The sequence below is a fragment of the Symphalangus syndactylus genome, chromosome 3, assembly GCF_028878055.3.
Source record: "Symphalangus syndactylus isolate Jambi chromosome 3, NHGRI_mSymSyn1-v2.1_pri, whole genome shotgun sequence".
Lineage (NCBI taxonomy): Eukaryota > Metazoa > Chordata > Mammalia > Primates > Hylobatidae > Symphalangus > Symphalangus syndactylus.
In genome coordinates this window covers 17936750-17962846 of record NC_072425.2, presented here as the reverse complement: position 1 = coordinate 17962846, position 26097 = coordinate 17936750, and the positions used below count along the sequence as shown (strand labels likewise).

Here is a 26097-nt window from a genome sequence, read left to right as displayed (position 1 = left end):
GCGGGCTGGGGCGGCAGCCGGAGCGGCGGGGACGGGCCTGGCGCCGGCGGCGGCGGAGGGGGCGCCGCGGGCGGGCGATGTGAGCGCGGCGCTCTGGGCAGGTGAGGCATGCTGGCCGGGGGCGGCGAGCAGCGGGCTAGGCGCGGGCGGGGCAGGCGGGGCGGGGGGCAGTCCCCGGGCCGCTGTCCGGCTCCCTCTGGGCGCGGCGGGGCGGGAGCCTCCGCGCCTGGTCAGTCCCGCGGGCAGGCGGCCGGCGCGGGCAGGAGCCAAGGCCGGGCGGGGTCCGGAGGCCCCGGGCACCTGCTGGGGTCAGGCGCGCGCCCCCGAGGGGCCAACTGTGCTCGGTCCTGGAGTCCGGGCGCCGCTGGCCCGGCTGAGGGTCGAGCTCGGGCAGCTGCCCTGGGCTCCCCAGCCTCCGCCCGGGGCGTCTCGGGATCCCCAGCTTCCGGGCCCCTAGCCCTGGGGGCGCTCCCTTTTGTACGGGGAGGGAGGGCAGATGGTTGAGTTCCCTGGAGAGCCGGCCGGGCCAGGGGTCGGCCCTTCGGGTGGCTGCCACGGAGCCGCTGCCTCACGCCACCGCCTTCCTCCAGGTAAACAGGCGGCGGCGACGGGTTGCGCTTGGCCCCAGACGTCTCCATGGTCACTCGCGCTCAGTTGGTCCTGCCATTGCAGAGGGCTGGGCTGGGGCTGACCGGGGGTGTAAACAGTGCCCTTCTAGGCCAAGTGGATGTGCTTTCAGGGCGGCACTCGTCTGGGAGTCTCTGTCTTGAGGCCTTCCGCAAGCCCCTTCCATGCTAGGACTCAGTTTCCCCGTGTGATCATTGAGGGTTTCATTTAACTCTCTAAGAACCCTTCTGGCTCTGCCATTCCGTGTATGTCTCAAATTGGAAGGGCTGTCCCTGATTCAAGATACTGGGCAGTTTCGCTGAAGACTTTGTCAGTGTGGACTTTTTAAGCCACTTACTGCATTTTGTTTCAGACAGGCTTTAAAATGATTTCAAGAAGCGTTTTCTAAACCTCACCTTAATCCTCATTCATCCCTTGTTTTTGTCCCTAGTAGTAGTTAATCACATTCCGCCGAGTTTTTGCATGCAGAATTTTTTGTTGTTTATATTTGCCCATATTCTCTTTGTTCCGTAGTCCAGGCCCTCTTTGCTTCACATCTGGATTATTGCAACAGCTTCTTAGCTGGTCTCTGACTCCAGAGGTTCCCCCCTCCCCCATCCTTCCTTTATGCTAAAGCCAAACTTACTATAGGAAGTCAAAAAATAGTTGAGTGCTTGCTTGCTTATTAAATGGCAAGATACTGTTCCATGTGGTGGGAAAGTAGTAGAAGGCACACTTACAGTCTCCAAGCAGCTTTACACAGGGTGCTGAGACATTACCTATGAAAAGGTAATTTTGATGAGACAAGGCTGTGTGCTATAGAATTAAGAAGGAGAGATGGAGGTCACTGTAGGCCGAGTGGTTAGGGAGGGTTTAGTGAGGGGGCGGGATTTGAGCCGGGTGTTAAAGGATGAGTAGCATTCAGATAGGAAAAGAGGAATCAGGCCCAGTGATCCTATGGAGTTAGTGAATAGACCAGTCTCCTGGCAGAGAAGGGTTCATATAGGAGGGAAGTAGGAGGAGAGGTGGGCCGCGGCTAGTTCCTCAACTCAAACACTAGGTCAAAGTTGAAACTACTGAAAGCATTGGTGAAGAAGCTAGAGGCCAGGAGATCAGTTAAGAGGCCACGGCAGTTATACCACTGTTCAAAGCTGAGTAGTGGCCTCTTGCCTGCCACTGTGGGTCCAGCCACCGCCCACCCTGTCTTTTCAAGACTCTCCGTGGTTTGGCCCCACCCCACCTACCTGAACCTTATTCTCTGCTTCTCCAAGTCTGTCCCCTGCAGAACTGAGTTAGTTACGGCTTCTTGGGCTTTGCTTCTGTTGTTCCCCCTTTTGAAGCACTGGCCTCCTTTTTCTTTTCTGTGCAAATTCTCCATTTCACTTCCTTCAAGCCCCTGCTGCAGATATACTTCCTCCAGAGGGTGTTCCCTGACTTCCCTGCCCCCATGGCTTTGTGGCACTCGGATTCAGCACTTGTTCCTTGGGTGTTGAACTTGTTCTTGTCCCAACTGGAGTGGGAGTTTTTTTAAGGGCATGGTGTCTTAATACTCCTCTCGGAGCCCTTATAGTATCTAATACTGGGGCTGGACTTCTATAATAGGTACTCAAATACTTCCTGATTTTTGTTGGTAAACAACTTTTTGTTTTGTTTTGTAATTTGCCTTTTTTTTTTTTAAGGAGAATCTGTTTTTATCAGCTTTCTGTGTCGTATATAAGTGATATGTAATGCTACCATTCAAGGTGGATGTTTTCAGCTTGCTCTCTTAGGGTGCAGAAAGCACAAAACGAATCTTTGAAACTTTAAAACGTTTCCCTCTGATCATGGAAAAAGATAAAAATCATGTGATTCTTCATTCGGAGGCTATGGGGAAAGAACAGCAGCTTTGGAATCAGACAGACCTGGGTTTGAATCCTAGCAAGTCTACTTACCAGCTCTATGAAGTTGAGCAATTTATCTAATGCCTCTGAGCCTCCGTTTCTTATTTGCAGTGGTGGAGGATAATAAAATCCATTTCATAGGGTTACTGTGAACTGTAAACGAAAATGGAACGAAGTAGAAAAATGTGCAGCACCTAGTAACTGCTTAGTACATTTTCATTATTGTTACTGTCATTATTGGGTGTACATTTATCAAGGTGGAGAAATGATAAGCTGCTGAACTGTGTACCTACTGAGTTTTGGATTTCTGCACCTCTGTGTCCCCCCACTTTTGCCTTCCATTTGAAGCACTTGTCTAAAATGTCAGTACCATGAATCTAGTTACATTTTATTCCCATTAATGTTCATGTTACTTTAGTTTAAATTCTGCTTAATGTTTTTCAAACTTCTTAATTGTGTCTATTTAATGTTTTGTAGCTGACAAACTGCTGAATTTAGCTTAGTGAAGGTCATCAACTGAACGCAGTTAAATTTCTAATGGTTATTTTCTGGTTGATGTTGATGGCAAGGAAAACCTCATGGAAGAATGCAAGTCAAGGTGAGCTTTTCTAATCCTTTTGTCATAAGAGGCAGGACTTAATGTATTTTCCAGGGCCAGTGCCCCTGAAATGCTAGCCAGCAGTAAGCAGATAAGATGCTGTGCCTTAATATTTTTTCGTTATTTGCCTTAAGAAAGCTTATTCTTTTATCTGAAACAAATCCTCTCAATTAATGATTAAAATATGAAACATCTTTTTGCCTGCTTCACTGACAGAAGTAAAAATAATGGACATTTTGCAAAGAAATGGCTGCAAACCACTTGAAGTACAACATATTGTGACCCCTTAATCATCACAGTGTCAGACTCAGCCTGACTTTGTCTGTGTGGCGGAACATCCTTAAATGAGAATTCTCTTTCTACTCGGAGTTGATCAGTAAGAATCCAGCACCAATAAAAATCCTGCATCTCACCAGTAGGCCTGGATTAAAATCTTACTCTTACAAGAGATAAGAGTTCTGAGTCTGAGACTGACAAATCTAGGTCCAAATCCTGGCTCAGCCAGTCATTAGCTGAGTGACCTTGGGTAAGTTTCTCAGCCTCTCTGAGTTTGCTTCCTCGTCTGGTAGAATGGGGATAACTGCAGCCTCTTAGTGTCGTCTAAGAGCTTACTTACCATACTGTACACAGTAGGAGCCTACTGACTGTTAGTCCTTGTGATTGTCAGTAAAATTAAAGAGGCAATTCCTCTCCTGCTTGGAAAGCTCAGAAGAAGCTTCTGATGATGTTTTGCATTGACTAAAAGACAAATCGCACCCTCTTGGAATTAGTGTATCTGAGCAGACCTGGAGAATGTTAACGCCTTGGTAGGAAATGTAACAGTTTGGATAAAAATGTTCTTTCAGGCTCACATGAATTAATGCAGTAAGAACTCTAAACTTGTTTTCTTTTAAATTAGGATGAGTGCTTCATGAATATCCATCACAGAATGCCATTTTATTTATTTTTTTTTCTTGCATTGGGTTTCAGTAGCACCAGAATGTTTCACGCAGCCCTGGTGTTATTTGACTACTGCTTTCTAAAAGATTAGATTGTAGCTCATGACAGCTCAATTTTGGTTTTAATCTAGACCCAGGCAGAAATACCTAGAAAAGTTATTTTTATGTAATTGTTACTTCTGTTACCATGCCTTTTGTCTGCAGTGCTTCAATCTGTGGTCTTTTTAATGACTTCGTATGAAAATGAAAATTAGGGATCTTCAGGTTTCTGGTGCCTGCCAGAGAAAGCCTAGTTTGAGCCGTGTCTCAGGTATCAGCAAATGACTGAAGCCAGCAGGTGCAAATCTGGGTTTGGAATCATGAGCATCTTGATTGAGAATAATAGGTACCTCCTGGTGCCTTAAACAACTTCCAAATTTGTAACTTTCCTTTCTTTTCTTGGAAGTGTAACTGGATATTTTTAAACAAAGTGTAGCATCTTGTGGAGCAAATTAGACTGTTTATGGGTTAGGTTGGAATAAGCCACCTTGCTAGATTTTGCTGTTGGCAGAGATGATCCCACATCTCTGGGGTCTCCAGAAGGAAAAGTTCAGAGCCGAGGGTGCGGCTGTAGTGGCAGTCCATGGATCTTGAGCCACCAGCTTGTTTTAGTTGACATGTACTGAGAGCCTCTCTGCCCCAGACACACTGCTGGGCTCTGGGCACACAGTCCCTGCCCTCATAGAGCTCACCGCCAGGAGTGGAAGCTCAACAGCGAGGAGTCTCACAGAATCAGCACATTTCTAATTGTTCAGCTTTTACATTTCTGCTTTTGTTCTGGTTGTTGATATGTGGAGACAATTCCAAGTCTTTATCCAAGAAAGCTGCAGAGGAGATTTTAAGGCCCAGGTGGGTGTTTTGCCCAGATGGCATCTGAGAGTCCCTTCTTATTTTTAGGTTGTCTGCAGAATGGGCCAGCAGTGTGAGAGGATGTCATTAGCTTTCCATTGTTTCGTTTCCTCACAGCTTAACACAATACATGGTGCAGAATTTTACTGAAAGATACTAGCCAATGGGGCCGGGCGCAGTAGCTCATGCCTGTAATCCCAGCACTTTGGGAGTATGAGGCAGGCGGATCCCTTGAGGCCAGGAGTTTGAGACCAGCCTGGTCAACATGGTACAACCCTGTCTCTACTAAAAACACAAAAATTAGCTGAACGTGGTGGCACATGCCTGTAATCCCAGCTACTCAGGAGGCTGAGGCATGATAATCTCTTGAACCTGGGTGGCGGAGGTTACAGTGAGCCGAGATCACACCACTGCACTCCAGCCTGGGCACAGAGCGAGACTGTCTCAAAACAAAACAGAAACAAAAACAAAACTAGTCAATGGAAAGGCTTGAGGGGAGGGCTAGATGAAGGGCTAGCACCCTTTCGTCAGGTGCTGTGTTTCCATTCCTCTTTTCTAGGAGCAAACACCCTTTCTATTCTCAGCCTTCTCTTTTTTTTTTTCCCTCCCTGAGTAACCTCATTTTACCACAACGATCCTCAGTCAGTACCTGGTCACTCCCAAATCAGTATCTTCGGGTCTAATGTTGCTGTCTAGCTCCAGCCCCGTATTTCCCACGACCCTGTGAAAAACCTGAGCCCAGCTTGTCCTGGCTGAGCTAAATGGCCTCCGAGTAGACACCATGCCTCAGTCTCCAGGTGCTGCCGCCAGAATTCTGTTTGAATTCTCTGAGTGTTCAAGGCCCTCCACCTTCCAGCTGTGGCCTTCTTCTTCCATGGCCTTCCTTGTCCCTGAGCTGGGGCCACTACATGCTGCCTGCTCTACCCCAGACGCTGTCTGTTTGCATTCCCCTGTGCCCTGTTCCTGCTTTTCCTTCTGTCTAGAGTGTTCTTTCTTTTCCCTTTGAAATGCAAGGCCCTGTTCAAAAATATCTTCCTCCATGAAGTTTTCGTTTGTTCTATTTTGATTTTTTAAAAATCTTTTTGGTCAAAAGTAATCAGCCTTGTATTGTTCCTTGTAGTTCTTTGTTTCTGCCTCTGTAACTGTCTGCTTGATGTAATAATTATCCATTTGCAGCCCATCTTTCTCCTCTAGATTCTTTGGTTTAAAAAATTATATATTTGTAGGTACTAACCTACATGTCTTAAAAAAAACTTCTAGTGAGAATAATACAGTTATATGATTTTTTAAATGCAAAGGTATAAAATAAAGTCTGTTTCCCTTCCCTCTCCTTAGTCCTTCCCCACAGTGACCACCATTAATAGTACCACATGGTTCCTTCCAAAATGGATACAGCAAGCAACATAATATAATTCCTTTACAAAATGTACGTGAAGGGAATGACATATATGCATACGTATTAGTCTACATCTTGCTGTTTTTGGCTAAATCTTAGCACTCTTTCCATTATCAAAGCATACAGATCTACCCACTCTTCTTAATAGCTGCGTAGTATTTCATTGTTGATTATATTTTTTGAAACCAGTTTCCTTTGGGGGTTCTTTTTGTTTTTGCTATAGCAAAGAAAAATTCTTAGTGGTCATTCTCATATGTCTCTCCTACACTTTCGTATGTCCTATATATTAGTAGGCTTAATTCTTCCCCGTTATTTGTGGAACAAAAGGTAAATACCTTTTACATTTTGATAGAGATTACCAAATTATTCATTCCTCAGGACTACACTTGCCAGCGCTTTTAAACTGTGCAAGGCTGATGGATTAAAAATGGTATCTCATTATTTTTTCTTTTTGTATTTCAAACGTCTTTAATCAGAAGTAAATTTTAGCATCTTTGCTTCTTTTTTTGTCATTTTTCTTTTTTTTTTTTTTTTTTTGAGCTGTTTGTATCCTTTGCCCATTCTCTCTTAGGGGTTTTTTTGTGTATGTCACCTAATTTGATTTATAAATTAAGGAATTTGGAAAGTAGTTCTTTGTCAAATATGCATATATTTTTCCTCAATATATATCATTTATCTTTTGGCTTTTGGGGAAAAGGGGTATTTTTTTTTGTCATATACTTTTGTGTTGTCGAATGTATTTGTCTTTGCCTTTGTGGCGTCTGAGATTTATGTCATGCTTGGAAAGGCCTTTATGTCAGTATTATAAATAAATTCACCTATGTTTTCTTTCATTTTTTTTTTTTTTGGTGATAAATCTTTTTAAAATACTGGCATAGGAATAGAATGGCATTAAATGGAAAGTAATAAGATCCTCCATACATTCCTTGGTGCTTTATAAGAAATTGGTTAACATGTGACACCTTTGAAAATTCAAAGGAGCTGTGTTTGCCATTGGTGGGCCATGGTATTTTATGTGACCCTCTAATGTTACATATAAGGGCTGTTATTGCCTTTTTGCCTCTCTTACTAACTCAGTGAGGGTGGGGAGCTGAATGGAAGAGCAGGGGCTTGAGTCACTGGTTTCTGTTCACCCTTCTCAGCATCAGCTGTGAATGTGACATGATGGTCGCTTGCTTTTCCTGTCTTTGTCGAGTGGCTTTTTGTTCTTAAGCCCCTTTGGGTGAAATGCGTTAACCTGGATTAGGGGGTGTCTCTCCCTTGTGTGTTGTTGGAGAGCAGCCTCTTGCTGTCCTGATGCATGGGTGCAGTGACGGATTCTGTAGCTTTTTTGAGTGGGATCTTGCGAAGATGTCAAGCAGCATTACTTACCAAGCCTGTCCTCATACGGTCTCGCATCAGACCTTAATTTTCTTTTCAGCGCATCCATGCCTGCTTATTTCCAGAGCCCCCGCTTTGGCTTTGGACTTCAGGTCTGTGGGAGGAGTGTCCCAGGATGGCTCGTGCGGTCATTTCCAGGCAGTGCCGCTCTCCCTGTGGCTTGTACCCACAGTGCCTCACTGTGTGAGTGGCCTCCTGCTCTGGTTGCCCAGCTGGCCATCACTCCGCAGCCTGTGTTCATTTCTCCCAAAGCTGCTTGCCTTCAGCTGTGCTCACCTTTGCGGTGTGGCTTCCGTGTCTGCCATCCTCTGGTGCTTTCAGACTTGGCTTCGTCACTGCTTGGTCAGTCCTGGAGGGCCCCTCACAGTTTGCTGTTGCTTTCAGGGCGCCGGTCTCAGTGCTGCTTTGAATTCTGTTGAACTTGGGCTGAACCCTGTGTCTTCTTGGCAGCATCTGCTCTCTGTGACTTTCACCTTCAAACACCAAAAAGACCGGTTTACTTGAGCCCTAGATCTGTGGTTTCTAATTAATTGAGGCTTTCTCATGTAAAGATAGCTTTTTATTTAAAGCAAGTAGAGTGAGCCAGGGTCCGGGGCTCTGAGGAGGAAAGGGGGATCAAAGCTGTGAATATGGAGGGCATGATATATGGTGGCTGCGGGGCCCACCTGGAACATTTTTCTCCTCATAACCCTTCTGCCAGTGATTCTGGTCTAGAAAAGAGGGAGATTTTGCTCTACAAAGAGAGTGCTTCACTAAACTCCTACAGCTGAAATTGCTTGGTCACAGCAAATATGCAGATGTAATCCTGATGGATATTACTAAAATGCCCTCATTTGCCTTCTCTATTCTGGGCAGCAATAGGGAGGATGTTTGCCCACCCGCATCCCCCACCCCATCTCTATCCCTTTCCTTGACACTGTCCTAGGGCAGGAATGTAACACAGGGCAAGCTCGCTAGGGATAAGGAGTTGTTGTGTGGGGGCCTAAACGCGCACACTTCAGAAGGGTCCTGGGAAAGTCAGCTGCTTGGATCCTTGGTTTCCCCTTCTTTAAAATAGAAGCAATAGTACCTGCCTTAAGGGGCAGCTTGGGAGGATTCAGAGACATACTGCATCCTAAGCCTTATTTATGACATGCCTGGCATGTATCACACATTCAATAAAAGCTGGTCACGGATGATGATGGTGGTGGAGTGACTCTGCCAAGTAAAGGGGGAAGGCTGAGGGGTGTGGCAGCAGGGGCAGTCATCCCGTTTTACAGTAGCCCAGGCTGGTGTGGGGGCGGCTGGGTGCCTGGAAGTAGGAGAATGTCGGTCCTGCCCACATCAGAGGTGGTCCTTCCCAGAAGCTACCTGGGAGACCAGTGGTGGTCTTGTGTGGTCACAGCAGAGGCTGCGAGTGAGGTGAAAGCTATTCCACAGGTGTGAAATTATTCTCTTTCTTTGTAAGAAAGTAAGAATGCGGAAGTAAGAAATTAAAGAAATTGAAAGAGGCCGGGCGCGGTGGCTCACGCTTGTAATCCCAGCACTTTGGGAGGCCGAGGCGGGTGGATCACAAGGTCAGGAGATCGAGACCACGGTGAAACCCCGTCTCTACTAAAAAATACAAAAAATTAGCCGGGCGTGGTGGCGGGCGCCTGTAGTCCCAGCTACTCGGAGAGGCTGAGGCAGGAGAATGGCGTGAACCCGGCAGGCGGAGCTTGCAGTGAGCCGAGATTGCGCCACTGCACTCCACCCCGGGCGACAGAGCGAGACTCCGTCTCAAAAAAAAAAAAAAAAAAAAAGAAATTGAAAGAGCAGAAAGATTGTCTTTCCATTGATTGAGTGAACAGAAGAGACCTGTGAAGAAGTTGAGGAGGTGACAATTTTGAACTTAACAAAAAACCATTTCAACAAAATTCTATCCATGTGTATTTTTTAAAAGAAGTATTTCACATTCTTTTTCCAGAGTATAGTTTTTACAAACAAAAACAAAATTTTTGTTAAAATACATATTGATACTGAAAATAAATCCAGCTTGTATGTGCTTGTTTTTTCAATTAAAATAATAGCAGTGTAAATGTCTAATTTGGGTGTGGTTTTTTTGCCTAGAATAATGTGACAGAAACACCTATGATTAATCTCCTGAATTAAAGAGTCCTGGTTCTGATGGTTTTAGTGAGTGGAATAATCAAATTCATTATTATTTTCTGAGGCAGCTGCAAACTTAATCTAAATGAAAAACTAATATAAATCACTACTCTGCATTATCAAAAATGAATTCCATTCCCATCTCTCTCTGAGTGGGGAGGAATCTGCATTAAGCCTCTATCAAACTGCAAGACTGGGACTTGTATTCATCTTTGAATTCCCTTTGGTTTTCTTTATGTAAGAGATTGATATTGAGTGAATATTTCCTATAAATGTAGGAAAAATAATTTAAATTCCCAGTCAGTGTGCCATTTAGTGATTGCAATTAAATCTAATACTTGCAGCGCATGACAAAAGGCTAATTTCCTTAATTTGCGAAGAGCTCTGACAAATCAATAAAAAAGGCAAATAAGGGCAAAGGATATGAGTAGGCAGTTCAAAGACAAACTTAGACAAATTGCCATTAAACATGAGAAAAGATATCAACCTCATTTATAATTAAAGAAATGCAGCCGGGCGCAGTGGCTCATGCCTGTAATCCCAGCACTTTGGGAGGCCGAGGTGGGTGGATCACGTGAGGTCAGGAGTTCAAGAACAGCCTGGCCAACATGACGAAACCCCGTCTCTACTAAAAATACAAAAATTAGCCAAGCGTGGTGGCTTGCACCTGTGGTCTGAGCTGCTAGGGAGGCTGAGGCAGGAGAATCGCTTGAGCCTGGGAGGCGGAGGTTGCCTTGAGTGGAGGTTGCACCACTGCACTCCAGCCTGGGCTGCAGAGTGAGACTCTGTCTCAAAAAAAAAAAAAAAAAAAAAAAAAAGGCAGCACATCAAAACAATGAGGTACATCTTTCATCTATCAGTTTGGCTGAAAAAGTGAAAAGGTTCGATACCCATTGCTGGCGGTTATGGGGAAGGAGGCCCTTCCCTGTGAACAGATAATTGCTGCTACCTCTTAGAGGGTAATTTGGCATTATCGACTGAAATGAAAAATTTACCACAATTCTGCTTGAAGTTGAGGCTACAGATTTGCTTACATAAGAAAGCCAAGATGTAACTGAGGGGTGTGTGTGTGTGTGGAGTGGGGATGACATTCTGAGTTTGTAATGGCTATCTTAGTATCAACTGGGAACTGATTAAGTACGTTGTGATATAGCCATCCGTGGAATACTGTGAAGTTAGATAAAAATTGGTCAATGTGTGTGTACTGCTATGGAAAGATTTGTTTTCTTTTTTTTTTTTTGAGACGGAGTCTCACTCTGTCGCCAGGCTGGAGTGCAGTGGTGCAATCTTGGCTCACTGCAACCTCCCCCTCCCAGATTCAAGCAATTCTTCTTCTTCAGCCTCCCGAGTAGCTGGAATTACAGGTGCGTGCCACCATGCCCAGCTAATTTTTGTATTTTTAGTAATCTTGATCTCTTGACCACGTGATCCGCCCACCTCGGCCTCCCAAAGTGCTGAGATTACAGGTGGAAAGATTTTAAGGTATATTAAACGCATTTCTTTAAAGTAGGATACAGAACAGTTTATGCTGATAGATGTTGAAAATTTTCTCTGAAAGAATACCCCAAAACTCCTACCAGTGATTATCTTTGGAAGAGGAGCTGGGGGAAAGTTTTATTATTTCTGTTCTATGATCTGAAGTTCTATCATATGCATATATTTTATTTTAAAGATAAAATTAATTAAAAATTGGCCGGGTGCAGTGGCTCATGTCTGTAATTCCAGGACTTCGGGATGCTGAGGTGGGAGGATCCCTTGAGGCCAAGAATTCGAGACGAGCCTGGGCAACATAGTGAGACCCTGTCTCTACAAATTTTTTTTTTTTTTTGAGATGGAAATTCACTCTTGTTGCCCAGGCTGGAATGCAATGGCACGATCTCGGCTCACTGCAACCTCCGCCTCCTGGGTTCAAGCAATACTCAGCCTCCCGAGTAGCTGAGATTACAGACGCCCGCCACCATGCCCGCTAATTTTTTTTTGTATTTTTAGTAGAGATGGGGTTTTGCCATGTTGGCCAGGCTGGTCTCGACCCCCCGACCTGAGGTGCTCCACCCGCCTCGGCCTCCCAAAGTGCTGGGATTACAGGTGTGAGCCACCGCGCCCAGCCTACAAAAATTTTTTTTAAAAGCTGGGTATGGTGGTGTGTGCCTATAGTCCCAGCTACGCAGGAGGCTGAGGTGGGAGGATAGCTTGGGCCTAGGAGGTTGAGGCTGCAGTGAGCCAAGATTGTGCCACTGTACTCCAGCCTGGGCAACAGAGTGAGATCCTGTCTGTAAGAAGAAAAAGTAATTCAAAATTGATCTAACTTAGGTGTAGGCCCACTGACATTCCATGCAGGGGAGAAAATCAAGACCTTCAAGAAACCAGGGAGTAGTCCATGTTGTAAAGCTGCCAGTACAGAGGGATAGAGGATCTCATTTGAACTTGAATTGTGCCTACATAAGAGGCTCTGACCTCCTCTATCCTGGGATCACTGGACCTGATAAATCCACACGTGGAGCGTAGAACTTGTGATCGATGATGAGTTTCTCTTCCTTTAGTTGGTCATATGGCTCAGACTGAAATTAACTGTAAGTTCACTATGTGCCAGTCATTTAGAAGCTTCTTGTTCAAGAGTGTGGCTTGTTAGCAGCTCTAAGGGGGAATCTTTGAATCTCATTGTCACTGTGGAAAGGAAGTGTTAATGTAAGGGAGAGGAGAGCAAAGCACTTCCTTTCTCATATTGCAGAAAAATGGAATCCCACTCTTAGGTGTTAATCATGGCGTTCCGTTTTTCTCAGTGATTATCTTTCAAGTGTAGTTCTCCACCTTTCTTCTGAGAAGTAGATAAGAAAAAACCACACAGAGGAGGAGGAAGCCTCATTGGGAAGCCGCTTTCAGTTGTACATTCTATTTCAGAAATGCTCTGTTGCATTCTTTTCTGTACTGGTTTTCACCCTGCAGTCCACACCTTTAAAAAGCCTGAACCCACCTTGCTTTTGTCCTTGCATTCCAAAAGTCACTATTTACACGCCCCGTGTCATGAGAATGCTATGATGAGTAGGTAACATTTGCCTATTTGTTAGGTGCCAGCTGAGTTACATTTTTATAAGCTTTGCCAATTTGAGAAAGAAGTATTTTGTCTCATGTTTATGCATTTATTTTTGAGACAGTGTCTCACTCTATCACCCAGGCTGGAGGGTAGTGGCACAATCTCAGCTCATTGTAACCTTGGCCTCCAGTACTCAGCCCCCCGAGTACCTGGGACTACAGGCGCCCACCATCTTGCCCGACTAATTTTTGCATTTTTGGTAGAGACAGGGTTTCACCATGTTGGCCAGGCTGGTCTCGAACTCCTGAGCTCAAGCAATACGCCTAACTCAGCCTCCCAAAGTGCTGGGATTACAGGCATGAACCACTGTGCCTGGCCTCATATCGATGTTTGTTTACTGATGAAGTTGTTAAGCATTTTTTTTTTTCTTTTCTTTTTTTGAGACGGAGTCTTGCTCTGTTGCCCAGGCTGGAGTGCAGTGGCGCAATCTCAGCTCACTGCAACCTCCGCCTCCCGGGTTCAAGCGATTCTCCTGCCTCAGTCTCCCGAGTAGCTGGAATTACAGGCTCCCGCCACCACGCCCAGCTAATTTTTGTATTTTTAGTAGAGACAGGGTTGCACCAGGTTGTTCAGGTTGTTCTTGAACTCCTGACCTCAGGTGATTTCACCCGCCTCAGCCTCCCAAAGTGCTGAGATTACAGGTGTGAGCCACTGTGCCCGGCCTAAGCATTTTTTCTGTACGTGTAAAGGCTATTTTTATTTCTTTTTAAAGAAATACATACATAGTCGCGTTTTTCAGTTGTTACATTTGGCTTTTATTGATTTGTGAGAGACTCTGCTGTGTGTGTTCTTTTTTTTTTGAGATGGAGTCTTGCTGTCTCCTAGGCTAGAGTGCAGTGGCGCGATCTTGCAATCTTGGCTTACTGTAAGCTCCGTCCTCCAGGTTCACGCCATTCTCCTGCCTCAGTCTCCCGAGTAGCTGGGACTGCAGGCGCCCGCCACCATGCCCGGCTAATTTTTTTTTTTTTTTTTTTTTTTTTTTTTGTATTTTTAGTAGAGACGGGGTTTCACCGTGTTGGCCAGGATGGTCTCAATCTCCTGACCTGGTGATCCACCCACCTCGGCCTCCCAAAGTGCTGGGATTACAGGTGTGAGCCACCGCGCCCGGCCTCTGCTGTGTATGTTCTAAGTATTTTTTATTGTTTTCTACCTCAGTGTTTTGTTTTGTTTTGTTTTTTGCTAAAAAAGTATTTTTTAGATATATAAAAGTTGTATTTCTTCTGTAGTTAAACCTACATTTCTTCTGGTATCTTTGTGTGCTTAGAAAAACCTCTAGAGGTTATTTTGGGGTATGCTGTGAAGAAGGATCTAAATTTATTATTAATTCAAATTCTCTAAGCAGCATCTATTTCAGTAATTCTCCCCTTTTTACTTACTTGAAATGGCCCATGAGGCCATCTCAGTCTGATTTCTACCGTGACAACCTCACGTGGCTTCTGTCCTACCCCTTGCGCCTTGTTCCAGCTGTGCACACACTTCCAGCACGTCCTTCCTCCCCAACCCTTTGTACGTGTGATTCCGTCTGGACAGTTTCCCTGCAGCACCCTGATACCCACATGTATCTGACTAACCTTTACTTGTCCTTTAGTTCTTATTTAAAATAGCAGTTGTTCACGTAGGCTTCTCTGACCACTCCCCCATCATGAAAGATCTCATAGCTTTTATCATGATTTATGATGAGAGAATTAAAACTCTGATGGATCCCTAGTGCCTGACACTTAATACATACTTAGCCGATGAATTGTAGGCCAATCATAAATTTTGACATCTATAAGTTTGATTGTATTTGTCTATTTCTAAAATTTCTTTAGTATTCTAGATCTGCACTATCCAGTTTGGTGGCCACTGACCACATGCGACTGTTGAGCACGTGGAATGTGGTTAGTCGAAACTGAGCCATGCTGTGTGTAAAATACACATCAGATTTCAGAGACTTAGTGTGAAAAGAATGTAAAATGTCTTAACTTTCTGATATTGATTACATGCTGCAGTGATGTATTGGGTTATATAAAATATTACTACAATTTATTTTTTTTAACTTTTAAAAACTGTAACTACTAGAAAGCATTAAATTACACATGCAGTGTCTTATATTTATGTTGGACCACAATGTTCTAGATGAATTTTAAAATCATTTTTTCAGGTTTCTAAGAAAAGATTTCATCAGGCTATGTTATATTTATGAATTAATTTTGGGGGAGAGTGTCTCTCTTTACGGTATTGAATCATCCTGCCAGAAGCATGTTCTCTCTCTTCATTTATACAGGCTTTTGTCCATATTAAAATAAGTTGTATTTTTCTTGTTGACCCTGTTTTTTGCTTATCTTCCCCCACCCCTAGGTATTTTCTAGTTCCTGTTGCTATATTGTTGGTTGCACCTTATTGTCATTATCTTACCTGTTTTTTATGTATAATTTTTTGAAACCTCTACTTAGTAGATGCCGATTCTGACATTTTCCAAGTGATTCTCTTGGGTTTTCTGTATAATAATCTGCATATTATATCTACATGTAATAGTAATTTTGTCTCTTTTTTAATGGCTACTTGCCTTAATGTTGCTTTGGCTAGAAGTTCTGAAATAATGTTAAGTGAGAGTCGTGATGGCAGATAACCTTGTATATCTTCCCAGGCACTGATGGGAGTGACTGTACTAAAGTTTTACCAAAGTATGCTCCAGGGAACACTCATTCTTGGGAATATTAATATGTGTACCTTGAGAGAACAGTTCCACCATTAAATGAGTTTGCGAACTGTTGAGTTAAGCAGGATTCTTGTCCGCAGGACTTTTCTGATGGGATATTATGCTAATGTGTGTTTTAATCCCTAGGAGGTGAGGATATTGGGGCTAGCTGTTGGGCTTGGGTTCTACTAAATGCATTTTGGGAAATGCAGACGTCATGTTTCCTTTTTTTTTCCTTCCCCCCTTCCCCCCTTTCCCCCTTCCCCCCTTTCCCCCTTTCTCCCTTCCCCTTCCTTCCTTCCTTCTTTTCCCTATTAAGTATACCAACATATGCAGTGTTTCCTTTTTAAAGGATGATGTTGCTATTGGTTTGTAGTAGATACACTTTATTGTGTTAAGAAAGTATTGTTCTGTTTCTAGCCTATTGAGTATTTTTGCCTTACTCTAAAAGGCATTTACCTTTTTCTCACGTGCATTTTTTACATAGTATTGATTTGGTCATATGGGTTTTCTCCTGTACTTATTGATGTTGCAACTTATATTCGTCTATTTATTTCTGAACATGTAGACATCCTTACATTTGTGAAACAGCTGTTCTTGGTCATAATATATTATTTTAATAGGTTGTATTTGCTAGCATTTCTGTTAAGACTTTAAAATCTATTTATTTAGATGAAGTAGACAGTTTTCTTCTTTCTGCTATTTGTCATCTTCTGGTATCAGATTTGTGCCATATGAACTGAGATGCTTTAAATGTTTTTACATGCATCTAGAACAGTGTGAACGGCCTGAAGATCATTTGTGCCTTGGCACTTCTGTTTCTTATTTAGTTCTGCCAATTTATGTTATCCTAAAAATATGTTCATTTCATACAGATTTCAAATTGATTTCAATCATAAATCTAGGATAAATAAGGGCACAGTATTCCTCTTCGACTAAAATGTTTTAACTCAAGTTTTGATGTGATAAAAAAAATTCGGACATGATCTAGGCACATTTAACTGATCCTTTCCTGTGAGAGTCTTAGATTTAGTTGCACGTTGTCTTGTCTTGAAATTTAAAAATTCCGTCTGTGATTATGTGCTGTTTTTCCGTATTAGTTATTTTCCTACTGTCTTTGGGCATCATTTGTTTTTCCTTTTCTGACCTCCTGAGTTCAGTCATTTCACTTGTTTTTAGTATTTATTGTTTAGTGATAAAAACTCTTAAGGCACTGACTTTTCCTGTTACAGCTTTTTTTTTTTTTTTCAAAACTCTCAACATTTCATTTTGAAAAACTTCAAACAGAAAAGGTGAGAAAATTTCACAATAAGTGCCCAGATATTCACCATGTAGACTCTACAATTGTTAACATTTTACCGTGTTTGCTTTATCACGTATCTGTCCATCTCTTTTTTGGAGATACATTCTCAAGTAAGTTGAAGACGTGAGTAAACTTCATTCCTAAACCCAGATTTTATGAGTTTTCTCATTGTCTAAGTAGTTTTATTCCATTTAGTTTTTTTCTGATCTAATACTTAGGAGGTGTTCACATTTCTGTTGGTCAGGTTTTAAAATATAATTGTTAGATCTGGTTTTGTTGTGTTTCCATCAGAGGATGGAGCCGGGGCTGTATATACTTAAGTAGTTCTGAGCAGTCTGGTGCTGCAGATTTTAGGCCACAGGAAGGAAACCTGTTGTAGGTGTGCCACAGCTGTGAGCGCTAGTAGATGGTGATACCTTTTGATGTGTCCATCACCCTTTTCACTCTTGTTGTCTAAAATGACTACTGTTTAAAAACACTGTCTTGGCAGAGCGCGGTGGCTCATGCCTGTTATCTAGGCACTTTGGGAGGCTGTGGCAGGCAGATCACTTGAGGTCAGGAGTTGGAGACCAGCCTGGCCAATGTGGTGAAACCCCATCTCTACTGAAAATACAAAAACTAGCTGGGTGTGGTGGTGCACGCCTGTAGTCCAGCTACTCAGGAGGCTGAGGCAGGAGAATCGCTTGAACCCAGGAGGCAGATGTTGCAGTGAGCCAAGATCATGCCATTGCACTCCGGACGACAGAGCGAGACTCCATCTGTAAAAATAAATAAAATAAAATATTGTCTAAAATAACTCTTCACTGGTCGGGTGTGGCAGCTCACACTTGTAATCCTAGCACTTTGGGAAGCTGAGGCGGGAGGATCACAAGCTCAGGAGTTCAAGACCAGCCTGGGCAACATAATGAGACCTCATCTCTAATAAAAAAATAGTAATAATAGGCCGGTGTGGTGACCGTTGCCTGTAATCCCAGCACTTTGGGAGGCCGAGGGGAGCAGATCACCTGAGGTCAGGAGTTGGAGACCAGCCTGGACAACATGGTGAAATCCTATCTCTTCTAAAAATACAAAAATTAACTGGGCATGGTAGCGCATGCCTGTAATCACAGCTATTCGGGAGGCTGAGGCATGAGAATTGCTTGAACCTAGGAGGCAGAGGTTTCAGTGAGCCAAGATCACGCCACTGCACTCCAGCCTGTGCAACAGAGCAAGATTCTGTCTCAAAAAAAAAAAAGTAATAACAACTCTTCGCTGAAGGAGACTGAGCATAGTAAGTCTCAGCCAAACCAACCCAACCCAAAAGAGATACAAAGGTGTACAGAGCTGAAGGGCAAACACACAAATCAAGACACTAATACTGAAAAGAGTTTAGCTCCATTTATTGTATCCAGTGTGCTACAGAGTTGAAAAATACCAATCAGAAATACACAAGTAAGGCAGAACATTTTTAGATGAATTTAGTTTTGTTTTTTTTTTGAGAAGGAGTCTCACTCTGTCCCCTAGGCTGGGGTGCAGTGGTGTGCTCTCGGCTCACTGCAACGTCCGCCTTCTGAGGTCAAGTGATTCCCCTGCTGCAGCCTCCCAAGTAGCTGGAATTACAGGTGCACAACACCACACCAGGCTAATTTTTGTATTTTTAGTACAAATGGGGTTTTACCATGTTGGCCAGGTTGGTTTCAAACTCCTCACCTCAAGTGATCCGCCTGCCTCAGCCTCCCAAAGTGCTGGGATTATAGGTGTAAGCCACTGCGCCTGGCCTGAATTTAGTTATTTTTCACAAAGTACTTCAAACCCTCAAAAGTACTTGAAATGGGGAAATATTTTTCCTAAAAGGAGACCAATTTCTCAGTCAGAGCCAAAATAGTCCTACTATGTGTAAAATATTTTACTTTTGATCAAGATGAATATTAGGCAATTATGACACTAGGCTAATTGATCATTAGTTTATTTGGCTTTAGGTGAATTAACCAAAACATGAAAGACTAAAACAAGGGGAAGAATGCTTCAGGTAGATTTTAGGAGGTATGATAGCCACAATGGTATTGTCGTTGTAAGCTTATGTTTATGCCACTTGTACTTAGTGAGGAGTCATTGGTGAATGATGCAAACTCTCTCTCTCCGCAGAGTACGCTTCATGTCAGTAGAAATGGACAGCAGCAGTTTTATTCAGTTTGATGTGCCCGAGTACAGCAGCACCGTTCTGAGCCAGCTAAACGAACTCCGCCTGCAGGGGAAACTATGTGACATCATTGTACACATTCAGGGTCAGCCATTCCGAGCCCACAAAGCAGTCCTTGCTGCCAGCTCCCCATATTTCCGGGACCATTCAGCGTTAAGTACCATGAGTGGCTTGTCAATATCAGTGATTAAAAATCCCAATGTGTTTGAGCAGTTGCTTTCTTTTTGTTACACTGGAAGAATGTCCTTGCAGCTGAAGGATGTTGTCAGTTTTCTGACTGCAGCCAGCTTTCTTCAGATGCAGTGTGTCATTGACAAGTGCACGCAGATCCTAGAGAGCATCCATTCCAAAATCAGCGTTGGAGATGTTGACTCTGTTACCGTCGGTGCTGAAGAGAATCCCGAGAGTCGAAACGGAGTGAAAGACAGCAGCTTCTTTGCCAACCCAGTGGAGATCTCTCCTCCATATTGCTCTCAGGGACGGCAGCCCACCGCAAGCAGTGACCTCCGGATGGAGACGACCCCCAGCAAAGCTTTGCGCAGCCGCTTACAGGAGGAGGGCCACTCAGACCGCGGGAGCAGTGGGAGCGTTTCTGAATATGAGATTCAGATAGAGGGAGACCATGAGCAAGGAGACCTATTGGTGAGGGAGAGCCAGATCACCGAGGTGAAAGTGAAGATGGAGAAGTCCGACCGGCCCAGCTGTTCCGACAGCTCCTCCCTGGGTGACGATGGGTACCACACCGAGATGGTTGATGGGGAACAAGTTGTGGCAGTGAATGTGGGCTCCTATGGTTCTGTGCTCCAGCACGCATACTCCTATTCCCAAGCAGCCTCACAGCCAACCAATGTATCAGAAGCTTTTGGAAGTTTGAGTAATTCCAGCCCATCCAGGTCCATGCTGAGCTGTTTCCGAGGAGGGCGTGCCCGCCAGAAGCGGGCTTTGTCTGTCCACCTGCACAGTGACCTGCAGGGCCTGGTGCAGGGCTCTGACAGTGAAGCCATGATGAACAACCCCGGGTATGAGAGCAGTCCCCGGGAGAGGAGTGCGAGAGGGCATTGGTACCCGTACAATGAGAGGTTGATCTGTATTTACTGTGGAAAGTCCTTCAACCAGAAAGGAAGCCTTGACAGGCACATGCGACTCCATATGGGAATCACCCCCTTTGTGTGCAAGTTCTGTGGAAAGAAGTACACACGGAAGGACCAACTGGAGTACCACATCCGGGGCCATACAGATGATAAACCATTCCGCTGTGAGATCTGCGGGAAGTGCTTTCCATTCCAAGGTACCCTCAACCAGCACCTGCGGAAAAACCACCCAGGCGTTGCTGAAGTCAGGAGTCGCATTGAGTCCCCCGAGAGAACAGATGTGTACGTGGAACAGAAACTAGAAAATGACGCATCAGCCTCAGAGATGGGCCTAGATTCCCGGATGGAAATTCACACAGTGTCTGATGCTCCCGATTAAGATGGTAAAGAAGTGCACCCAAACAAAGCACATTAATCAATGCATATTTGTGATTTGCTTTGTTGTAATCTTTGGTTTTCCCAACCATCTGGAAATCTCTTGGTCTCTTGGCAGTTTTTCTAAAGTTTCTGGATGGAACACTTCGTTGTGTTTATCCTTTCCCCTGCCCTCCCTCCCCGAAGGAGCTCAAAGCATGAAGGGCAACGCATCCAGGGAAAACACAGGCTGACAGTATTCCTCTTTGGCTGAACTCTTAATCCAAAATCTGCCAGTGATTTAGCTATGCCAACTGGTTGACCCTCCATTCTCTGCCAAGAGGCATACTCTCTCTCATTGTGTGCGCTGGCAGCAGTGCACTTCCACGGAGGGAGATTAGGATGCCGTCAGCTGATACAAATGGGTAACCTTTTCTAATTTAAAATTCCTTTTAGGGGGTAGCTAGACAATTTATATATATATATAATAAAACTATTATTATATATATAGTATATATACATTCTCAAATTTGATTTTATTCTGGTTGAGGTGAATGTAAGAGGAATATATAATTTAATACAATGTGAACAGGGCTTCTGAGTCTGTCTCATCCCTACCTAATATGTTAGGGTTTTGCCCCTTCATTTCCCTTACAAAAGAATGTTAGTAGGTTTATATTAATCATTGTGTCCAAAAGCAAGCAAAGCAAATCACAGTGTTCACAGCTCTGCTTCATAACAAATACATAAACCAAATGCCATAAAATTTCTTCAACTCTAGTTGGAAACCGTTCGGAATTTTTGTTAGTTGTCCAGCAGGTGAGCTGGATGACCTGTGGTGCTGACCTTTTTACATAGTGTAGTGTTATATTAGCCAACCCCAAAGGAGCAGTGGTTTTCAAGGTTTTTACTGGCCTACAAATCTACCTTCATTCCGTACTGTAGAAACATACATACCAGGTAACTAAATCGAATCACTCTCTATCATGAGTTAGTACTCACTCGCACTTAAGGAAAGGGATTTGTAGTTCTGTCTACAAAATTCTCCAAGCAGTGTTGTGGTTTTTTTTGTTTTTTTTTTTTTTTTTCTTTCTCTTCAAACAGCCAGTTCAGGTGCACAGCAACTTTTTCTACATGCAGTTCCCAGGGAAACTGCAGAACTTAGAATTTGTACTTTTTGTAAAGCTATACTCTATGGGAATTGCAAGCAATATATCTTAGTATTGTGTGTGCTAATGAGAGCCTCAGTGGCTCCCCCATTCTCTCAGTGTTTCCTGCTTAAAGAACCAACAGTTTAAAAGCCCTCTAAGATACTCTGTGTGTCACCAAATCTGTGTGTCACCATTTTTTGGTCATGTGGTGCTATTTTTGTTAAGTGTCTTTTTAGGTCAGTATAGTTTTAGAAAATGTGAAATCTGATGGTAATAATGAATTATAATTGTTTTCCTCTCTCGAGTTCATAGCTTGAAAAGAGACCTCAAAAGCACGTGCTGGCAAACACGTTACTGTATGAAAAGATGCCTGAGTCCTGTTTGAATAACGTTTTATTAGTACTTTCAGAAATGTCTTCAGTTCTGTATTGTGTTCACATACACAAACAGGCTTTACAAGATTGCTTCGGTACTGTAAACTCTGGCAGAGAGTAATTTTGTAGGCGTTTTGGTGGTGAGTTTGTGCTGCAAGCTGCCTGTGGGATGTCAGCGTTCTGGTACCTGCCTGAGAACCTGGGCTCTGAGACGCACAACCAGTGCACCTCCATAGGAGAACAGTGCAGCCACCTAAAAGAAAAACGAACGAAGGACCAGCTTCAGAGTCTAGAAGTTAAAGGAATACAGAATTAGATGTTTGCTGGTTTTCTGTGCTTTTTTGGCTCCTAAAATACCAATGGTGGATTTGTTTTTGTTTTTGTTTTTTGTTTTGAGAAAAAAAAAAAGTCATTCAAGCCCTTTGTGTGTAATAGCCCCCAGGGGTGGCAGCTGTGCAGTCGCATCTCTTTAGCACACAGGATCTGTTCACGTGTGAACTGCTGCGCTACACATCAGTGTTAACTCCCTACAGATTACACTCTAATCCCGCTGCTCCCGAGGAGCGGCTTTGCTAAATCGGGTATATAGTATATGCCTTTTTCCTCGTCAAACTGCCTAAGTAGAGGGTCGTTCTCTCCCTGAAGCACTTGTTCAACTCCTGTTAAAGGCGGGTGCCTCAAGGGGAGGCTGGACCCCAAGTGTTTACCCATTTAAATATGTTCTGGGGTTTCAGGTAAATGTTTGTGGTTTTTTTTTTTCCTTACATGAGTAAGTTTGGTTTTGATTTTTTTTAATTGAATGCAAAAAATTTGTGTTGTGATACAAGCTAAGTTTGTGACAAGAAATGCCCAAATCCAAGGACATAAGGGGTCAAGCTCAGGGAAGGAACCTCCTTTTCACTCAGGCTTGGGGCCTTCAGCGAGGTCTCCAGAGCATTCCGTGGTATGAGAGACAGTGAGGAGGGAGGGCACCTGGCGCGGGCACCTCCAGCGTCCTGGCTCTTGGCATTGTCCGTCTTAACCTTATTTACATGGAGTTCTTTGTATTTGTGAATCTGTTTAACTGGTTTGAGTTTACCAAAGAGTGACTTATCCAAAATTGTCTTTGACAAAAATATCCATTGCTTTGATTGTACAGTTCAGGTTCAAACATTGTAATGGGACTGTTAAGGGGCAGAAAATTGATTGAGTTTCTCTCTAAGAATCATGATTCCACATTTTGCAAGTTCCACTTGCTCCCATTCATGTTGCTAACACTTTACCCTTTCCACTGCTCGCAGTGTTAAGAATGAATTCTCAAGCCATAACACAGTACTGTAAAGTTCCGCAGGGCTTCGAGGGAGGCAGCGCCTAGGCCAGCACGGAGCTGTGTAGCCTCTCTGAGCGCTCGCACTGTCATGCTTCCCAGGGGTGTGACCGGTGAGAGATTAACTCCATTCAGATCGGGCAGCAGCAATTAATTGTGCCTTGCCGCATGAGGATGTGTCAGGAGGATTAACATGACCACAGAACCGAAATATTCTCTCCCTGAAGTTCACTTCACGTCTCCGCAGACGAAGTACGCTGTGTAACTCCTTAGAGCAACTCTTTTTGGAAAGTAAAGTCCCTATTTCTGTACAGTTTTAGGTTAGGTGTTTCATTTATAACAGATGCAGAAATCAATTAAGATAAAGTGATATGTGAAGAAATCTTTTACAGTAAAATATATCCTGAATTCATATAGGCTTGTTCATAATTGAGTCTCTTCTTGAGCTACCTTTTCAATATTAGACAATGTGAAGACAGTGACAGCGTCCTTTTTCTAGAGATATTTAGCCTGTTATTACAAACTGTGAAGACAAAGAGTTTTATACTTTTACTAATGTTTGTGGTTTTAAGCAGTTATTTTCATTCTAATCAGTTCTCTACCCTCTAATTTCTACTAAAGCTGTAAATACATTTAGAAATTATATTTGTAAATACAGTATATGGAGACAAGTTAATTTTTTGGTCAGTGGAAAAAGCCTCCCAACCAATTGGCCCTGCCTTGGCAGTTGTGTTTTTTTTTGTTGTTTTTTCTTTTTTTTTTTTTTTTTTTAGTTTAGTTTTTTTTTTTTTTTAAACAGCAGAAAGGATACTGTCGGTTCACTGTTGAGCAGAATATACTGTAGAACGAAAATGATAATTTGTAAATCTTCCAGAGCATGAGTAAATGTCTTTTCTAATGATAGCAAATATAACCAACTCTTTGTTTTTCCCTTAGCCCAGACCATATAGGCCTGCATATTTTGTGTGTGGTTTTGTTTTTATTTTCGTTCTTACAGCCTGGACTCTAGGAAAAATTTGCAGGAACACAAAACAAGGGCTGGGGGGAAAATCATCTATGTGAATGAGCTTTACTTTAAAGAGATCAATGTCTTTTATTTTATCGACCTTTTCTCTTAGTTACTGTGATTTTTGTTGTTGTTGTCCTCGTTATTGTTAAATTCTGTAATGGTTTCCTGTGAAGCCTCCACTGAAAGGGACTCAAATATGCAACACCTAAACTATTTTCCAAGGGCACATGCCCCTTGAATGGTGCTTCTAGACTGGTCAGGGTTATTTATTAAATTTTATATATGAAAGTATTGGGGAATTATGTAAATTCTTTATATGAAACTATCTAGTTCATAAATCATAGATTTCATATTACTCAGTGCAACTGAACTAAAAGTTCAGAAAAGTCATTCACATTGTTCCAAATTTGTAATGGTTGTCACATGTCACATGCGTCTTTTTCAGTAAGTGCCAGAGTGTTCCCACTGTTTCTGCCCAGTGCTTGACTTCTCGGCCCAGAAGAGAACCTGCTTTCTCTGGTTTCCTCCCTGGGTCTGGCACAGACAGGGCTGTTGTAGTTCTTGATCAAGTCCTGGAGTCAGCCTTGCCTGGCTCTCCTTGTAGCAGATTCAGTCCACAGACCTCTTGCTGCCCCTCAGTGACAAGTATGCTGTGAATTCAACCTTTGGACTTGCTGCCCAAGCCTTTGGTTGCTGCCCTGACTATTGTAAGAGGTAAACTTACCTGGTTTGTTTGAGAATGACCATTTTCCTAATGTGAAAACCATCTCTCTCACCACTTTTATTAGTAGGGCTAACATTTTTTTCCGTTATAAATGGTTGAGCAATTTGAATGACTTAACACAGTGTCATTATCTTGCAATATAAACTGGTAACCTCACAACTCCACACTTCATCACCATATGAAGTAAATGAAGCTAGCTAAGCGGATGCTGTATCAACTAGTAACTTGCCATTAAGGATTATTTTATAGCATGAATTTAAGACTATTTATTCAAATGATATTTTACTCTTGTATTCACTTTGTTTTAGATTTGTGACATGAATATTTCAGTGCTGCTTAATTTTGTTCTGAATTCTTGTTTCTTGCTTGTAAATGGCTTTTTTATGGTATAAATAAAGTCAATGGACATTGCTGTTTGTAAATAAAAATGCTGCTAGAGCAAATGTGCTGTGGTCTCCCTCTGCGTGGGCCCCCCGAGCTTCGGTGAGTGTCACTGGCTCTGACAAACATCTGCAGCGTCATAGTTTCTGTAATCACTGTTTTTGAAAGGTTAGGGTTTCCTAAGAAGCTCTTGTGCCACTATCGTGCTGAAAAGAAGAGAAAGAAGCGAGTGTATTTCTGACCTCTTGTGTGGCGACTGCATTGTCGGCCTCGGTCTGCACCCAGGCGCCCCCAGAACGAATCGCTTGTGAATCCCTGCCCCTCGCGCCTGCAGAGAATATCTCTTGCTCAGTTGTCCACAAAGTGTGGGGTTGTACAGGCTCTTCTGTCTCCATTCAGCCAGTTAACTCCCCCTCCTCTTCCAGGTTCCAGCCCAGGGGCCCCTCTTCCCGCCAGCAGCCCTCCAGGTCAGGCCCCTCTAACATAGTATTTGTTGAACTGTTCCTGCTCTTTGGGGCACCTATTTCAGTTTGTAATTGGATATTAATTAGCGAGATGATTCAGTTAGTATTTCTCCCTCTAACCTGGAGGCTCCCTGACAGCAGGGATTATAAACTCTTTTCTCTCCCTCCAGTATCCTT

General features: G+C 43.4%; 1 protein-coding gene across 5 annotated transcripts; it reads left to right on the top strand.

Moving 5' to 3' along the window:
* ZBTB34 (zinc finger and BTB domain containing 34) lies at positions 1–26097 on the top strand. Of its 5 annotated transcripts, none has more exons than XM_055271049.2 (3): positions 29–101; positions 2964–3084; positions 19012–26097. In XM_055271049.2, exons 2-3 carry the CDS (start codon positions 3065–3067, stop codon positions 20534–20536), a joined length of 1545 nt encoding a protein of 514 aa, XP_055127024.1. In that variant the 5' UTR covers positions 29–101; positions 2964–3064; the 3' UTR covers positions 20537–26097. The 5 variants fall into 5 exon arrangements, with proteins under 5 accessions (XP_055127026.1, XP_055127024.1, XP_055127023.1 ...); XM_055271048.2 differs by lacking the exon at positions 29–101 and adding an exon at positions 331–590; XM_055271050.2 differs by lacking the exon at positions 29–101 and adding an exon at positions 3301–3610 and having other exon boundaries at positions 2972–3084.